We start from the raw sequence: 6,000 nt of genomic DNA on the forward strand, positions 1-6,000 counted from the left end.
ACAAACACAGAAAGCCACTGGTAGGGATACAGACTGTCTGGGAGTTAAACCTCCTGCTACACATGATCCTCCCTATGCACTATATAAATCAAAAAATAATACTAATGTTGGTCAATGCCTCCAAACACAGCATTGGAAGGACTATTTTTAGTGAAGGAAAAGATGGCAGCCATGCTACCTTGATTACTTTTTAAATTATTTTCCAGGTTTTCAATCCACTGACTGCTTTTTGATGTAGTCTAATGATACAGCTGCAGCTACTATGCATGTCACTGTCTCACAGAAAGATTCTCCTTGAATTATTTGGCCACTTGGTATGTAAAGTAGGTCATTTTGTCAGAACATGGAGAAAAGCCCAGCCTTTGAATACATTTAATTCCTTATGACTTGCCTCTATCACCTCTCTGGAACTTAGACTGTGCAATAATTCAGAATTATATTCTTGGGTTAGCCTCTAAGATGTGGTGAACTGCAGATGCTGGTTCCTAAAAATCTCCTTATGACAAAAGAACAGCTACAGTCTCCCTCAGCAACCTTTTAAGTTATTTGTTACCATGGTAAGGTTTCTTCTTAAAAGTATCCCAGTGCATCCTGTGTGCAGATCAACAAACCAATAAGGCACTTAACTGCATGCATCCAAGTCCCACAGATTAAGGCTGAGATCTATAAAATAGTGATTAACTGGGGCTGAGTGACAAATGTTGGTGGCTTATTGTGGTGCTTAAAGCTGCTCTGGACTCCAGGTACTTGCCCTGCTCCCACTCTAAGGATAATTCAGCTGCTTGGGATGGAACATGGCATAGTCAGGCAAGCTATCCCTGCTTCCACTTTGGATAAAGAAGGCTGCAATATGGGCATTTCAGTACCTGCTATACAACATCGGTGGGGCAGACAGTGTGAAGAAGGAACGTCCTAAGGTAACCCTGTTCAATCTGGGCAATCACACCCGCTGGATACAACCTGCCCACCCTGAAATGTGCTCTGTATGCACCAGCAGGCAGTTTATTTTTCTTTCAAAATAAATAACACTCTTACAGCAGAAGCATCGATTTTAATGGCATTTAAACATCTAAATGCATCTGAAGATCCAGGCCAGAGAAAACTGACAGCTTCTATTCCCTATTGACATATATGACATAAAGGATAAAATCGTACAGGGCTGCATTTGAGTTGGTAGTGGCAGTACAATAAAGATACATCTATTAAGGCAGGGAAAATGAGCAATTGAATCAGAGAGGCTTGCACTCACACAGGATGCATTGATCCAGCATTTGAAGTGCCTCCATTAGTAGGCTAAAGTATGGCTTCAAACAGAGTTTCAAACCTCCAACTTAAAAGCAGTTGGGAGCAAGAGAATTTGTCTCCTATGTCATGTTTAATGATGATCAACACTAGCAAATACACACACAGAGCGGCTATAGCTCAAAAAAGGTGTGGTGAAAAACCAAGCCAGTCCAGACCATCCACTGCTGAACCCTCTGCAGGGCTCAGAATTTCCCAGCTATGTCAGCGCCAACCATTGCTACATCCAGTCAATCCACCATGAGCTGGGACTAAATCTGATGGGAGAAAGAAGCAAAAATCAATAACAACTCTCAGAAAATATACCTGCCCAGTAGTGGTTCTGTGGGTGTAGGCTGCCACTGCAATCTTCGGGTCCAAACAAACATTTTATGTAATAAAGCAACATGAACCATCCACCACATTACTTAAAGCTTTAGAAAAGCAAGTATGTTATTAACAAAAGCACATGCTTCAGAAAACTCTGCTGATCTGGCTTTAAACAAACCATCAGCTATGTTAGGGCTCCCTTATTTTTTAGGTATCCAAGGTGTACCCTCAGTGCAAAGTTATTGCTGTGGGTTAGTACTAATACTCCGTGCTGTGTAAAAGGAACCTTGGAAAAGGTAGTAAAACGCTTTCGAAATAAGATTACTGGTTTAGGGTGGGAATTAGTGTTTGTTTTCAATTATCTCACAAAGCTTCTGCAAGCCGGGTACATCTTCCATTACCCCCAAAAGCAACACAGCCTGGTGCATGAAGCGATGGCTGCGAGAGGCAACTTGTGGGTCACCTGTGACGGAGATACAGGCCAGCGGGGCAACACTCAGAACGCGTCAACACTTACACTGGCCTCCTTTTTAAGGCAGCCCGTTTGTTTTACAACGCATACTAAAACTCTCTCCAGTGCAGGTGTGTCAAGAATTACGGAGCTCCCCATCTACCGAGGCGCTCCCCGGAGCACCGGGCGCAGCTCGGGCAGCCCCGCCCGTCCCACGCAGCGGGCAGAGCCGGCCGGCGGCGCCTGCCGCCCTTCAAACCTTCACAGACCACTCCTGATCCTCCCAGGGCGTTCGCCCCGACTCCGGCCCGCGCCCCCTCCCGCGGCCCCCGCGTACCTGTGCCCGCCGGCGCGGCCCGAGCGCGCAGCGGCAGAGCAGGGCGGCGGCGGCGGCCGCCCAGCAGCAGCCCAGCAGCACGGCGGGGGCCAGCAGGGCGGGCAGCGCCGGCAGCGAGCCCGCCCAGAACTGCAGCCCCACGGCCCGCAGGCAGCCCCCGGCCGCCGCCATAGCACCGCGCCCGGCCCGGCCCGCAGCGGGGCGAGGGGAGGTCCCGCCGCTCGGGGCCCTCCCGCCCGCCCCCCGCCTTCGCCGCGGTGGGAGGAGACCGATGGCGGGTGGATGCGGCGGCTGAGGCCCGGCCTGGCTCGGGGGCAGCGCCTGGAAGTGTCCCGCGCGACGGTCCGCCCGCTGCCATGCGGTGGCCGCTGGCCGGGGCTGCTGCTGGCGATGCTCCCGGCGGCCCGCAGTGCCCGCTCAGCCCCTGGCAGCGGCTGCCGGGCGGGGCCCGCGCCCGGAGCCCCCGCGGTCGGACCGGTAAGCGCTGTGCCCGCGCTGTGCCCGCGGGCGGCGGAGCGGCCCCTTGGCGGGGAGGGAACGCGGGCCCCGGGAAGGGGAGGCCCCGTGTGAGGGCACGCCGAGGGTGTGCTCGGGGAACGTGTCCGGCGGAGCAGAGGCCGCTTCCCAAACACTTGAGCTGAGGACAGCGGCCCGAAAAGCTGCCTGGAGTCGGCCTGGTGGGGCAGCCGACAGGGTCTGGACTCCTCACTACGAGAAAGACAAGGAGCTGCTGGAGAAGGTCCAGCGGAGGGCCACAAACATGAGTAGGGGGCTGGAGCATCTCTCTTACTAAGAGAGACTGCGGGAGCTGGGCCTGCAGAGAAGAGAAGACTGAAAGGGAGTCTCATTATTGCATGTCAGTACCTCAAAGGCGGTTGCCAAGAGGATGGTGCCAGACTCTTTTTGGAGGTGCCCAGCGATAGGACGAGGAGCAATGGCCACAAACTAAAACACAAGAAGTTTCACCCCAACATGAGGAAGAACTTCTTTACATTGAGGGTGGCAGAGCACTGGAACAGACTGCCCAGGGAGGTCTTGGAGTCTCCCTCTCTGGAGACATTCCAAACCCACCTGGTGTAACCTGCTCTAGGTGACTCTGCCTTGGCAGGGAGGTTGGACTGCGTGATCTCCAGAGGTCCATTCCAACCCTGAGAGTTCTGTCATTCTGTAACCGGTGCTTTACTGTAATTCTGAGCAGAGGCCCTTGGTGTTTATCTAGTCACAGCAGCCCCGCCCACTAGTATCATCTCCCTATGAGGAGCGCCACTGGCTTTTAGGATGTGGCTTCTATGTGTCATTCTTTCTCCTTACCTGGTTTGTGTTTGTCAGGCCATCTCAAAACATGTCAACATAGTTTTCTTTTGCCCATGTGGAGAATACCTGAGCCTGTGCACAGTGGGGGGGTAGAGAGAGTCACAAATGATAGTCTGTGGCGAGATTACAGAAAGACTAATCAACAGGAGGTAGTATTGCAGGAAAATGAAAACAAACAATATGCAAACTTATTCTACCAGAAGAATAAATTAATGTAGAACTTGAGAATATGTCTGCTCACAGTATTACTACATTAAATTAATTACTTTTGAAGCATGATCTGGCCCATGGAATTGGCACTGTTTGCCGATGCAGAGCCCCTCGTGGTGCCCTCTGGTTTTATGGACACACTCTGCAACAGAGTGGAAGACTTCTGCTGAATATCCAGGCTATATTTTCCAGTGCAGACTACTGAGAACTGAATGTCAGATATGACAGAAGGGAAAACAAGGAGTGCTCTTATGTGATTTGTAGTTGATCCACATGGACATACAAACACCATAGATTTTGTGCTTTAGCCGTTGTAAAACCAAACAGGAATGAATGCCTGGAGCCCATGGAACTTGGGAGCCATTTGTGCACTGATTTCCTAGGAAGTAGGAAATAAAGCTTGTCAGCTAGAAAGCCACATTTTCTGCGTGTCTTTATGCATGCTTAGACAACTGTCTGCTTTTGTTACAGGCTCATTTACAATGTAACTGTTGATACTTACCACTCACATTCATATACTGACATAATGCATAAGAATAATATTTGGTGTTTATATTTAGAAACAAGATTTCATTTAATGTAAAAGACCATTGTGTTGGTGTTTTATATTTTCATCAGTGTTTTAAACTGATGTCATTACATCACTTCAGTATACTGATAGACTTTTTCTTAATGCAGATAGAGCTGTAGACTGCTCTAGAAATATCTGGCAAAGGTTGATCCCCTTTTAATGTGATTTCTGTTCTGCATATCCGTACGCATACATGGAAATGCATATGTATAGATATGTATCTGTCCATCACACAATTTTTTGCTTAAGCTTGCCACTGGAGTTTCCTGCTCTTTCTATGCTCTTGAGATGCTCGGCTGCTAAAATTCATGGGCATACAGACTGTTTAACCAATGACAAGAAATCAATAATGGCATTAGAGAACTTTACCATAACTCCACTTGTGTACAAGAATTCTGGAGTGCACAGAGAACAGTATAAGGTATTTGGAAATAGCCTCTAGTGAAAAGTGCCTGGAATCTCCCAGAGCTGAGTCCCGGGACTGCTCTGAGCGTCCTGCACGTACCTCCCTGGGTTTGTTTCCGTGTCTCTTTCTCCTCTGCAAGAGTTGCCTCTGATCCGGGGCATGTTTTCCAGAGCAGTGTCCACTTAAAACCCAGGGATCCTGGTACATCCAAATTTGTGAGATACCTTGCATTTTCTGTTATGTTGAGAGCAAGTGCCCTTTGTGAAGTGAGAAATGTTTTCGTACCAGGTTAACTAAAGTTACAGCTCTAGCAATAAGCAAAGTGATGGCTTCCCTGAGCAGCCAAAAAAGACAATTGCCCCTAACTTGCTGTACTGTAACAGTGGTGTTGACACAAGTCAGTAGGTAACATTACTCTCACGCAGTGCTTGGTAGCAAAGAGAACCAGCAAGTGCAGGTCACGTCACTCAGCAGAGTTGGGTCTTTGCTAATCAGCTGACATTCCAAACTCTGTCTTACCTCCTGCAAGGAAGCATTTTTGTTAAATGAAAACTTGCTTGTATGACTACTACATCTTGATCAAAACACTGGGCAGTAAGAATCCTTATAAGCCCCAGTTTCTTTTACTGACGTTTTAGAGCTGTGATTTCTGTGGCCATCTCTGCTGTCCAGGCGCAGGCAGGAGGCTGGCACAGATTGCCTCGCGAGCTGCGGTTTTTAGCGTGTGGTCCCTTTGAAAGGCTCCGTCTAGTGCTCCAGAGGAAAAATGAGTGTAATGTCAGTCGACTTGATCATCTAATATGGACACGTTCCTGCTGACTCCTAGTGATCACATTTCCTCAAATATGCCTTTGAAAATGGCAAAGAAAGATTATTTAATAAGAGCACGCTAATAGCAAACCCTTGGGCTCCACGGTAGTGCAGAGGCTCAGCCTGATAATGTGACGTGTAAGTACAATTTGAGCCCCAAGTGGGCATAACCACACAGGGCAGCAGAGCCTTGTACTGCTTTACAAGCTGTGGGAGACCTCTCCAGCCAAGTTGTGTCTCTTTTGGTAGTTAATTTCATGAAACACGAGGCTTTGTGAGATGGGGTTCTG

At 48.8% G+C, this 6,000-nt stretch overlaps 1 protein-coding gene across 1 annotated transcript in view; it reads right to left on the reverse strand.

Annotated features, from left to right (window-relative positions):
• The window catches only part of EVC (EvC ciliary complex subunit 1), a 48,109-nt gene extending 45,539 nt beyond the window's left edge, over nucleotides 1-2,570 (reverse strand). The window contains exon 1 of the mRNA XM_018089260.2: nucleotides 2,400-2,570. Coding sequence (XP_017944749.2) covers nucleotides 2,400-2,570 — 171 coding nt within the window. The remainder of the gene's footprint in view (nucleotides 1-2,399) is intronic.
• Nucleotides 2,571-6,000: the final 3,430 nt, after the last annotated feature.

The sequence above is a fragment of the Manacus vitellinus genome, unplaced genomic scaffold (genome assembly GCF_001715985.3).
Source record: "Manacus vitellinus isolate BGI_N305 unplaced genomic scaffold, ASM171598v3 scaffold_0_pilon, whole genome shotgun sequence".
Lineage (NCBI taxonomy): Eukaryota > Metazoa > Chordata > Aves > Passeriformes > Pipridae > Manacus > Manacus vitellinus.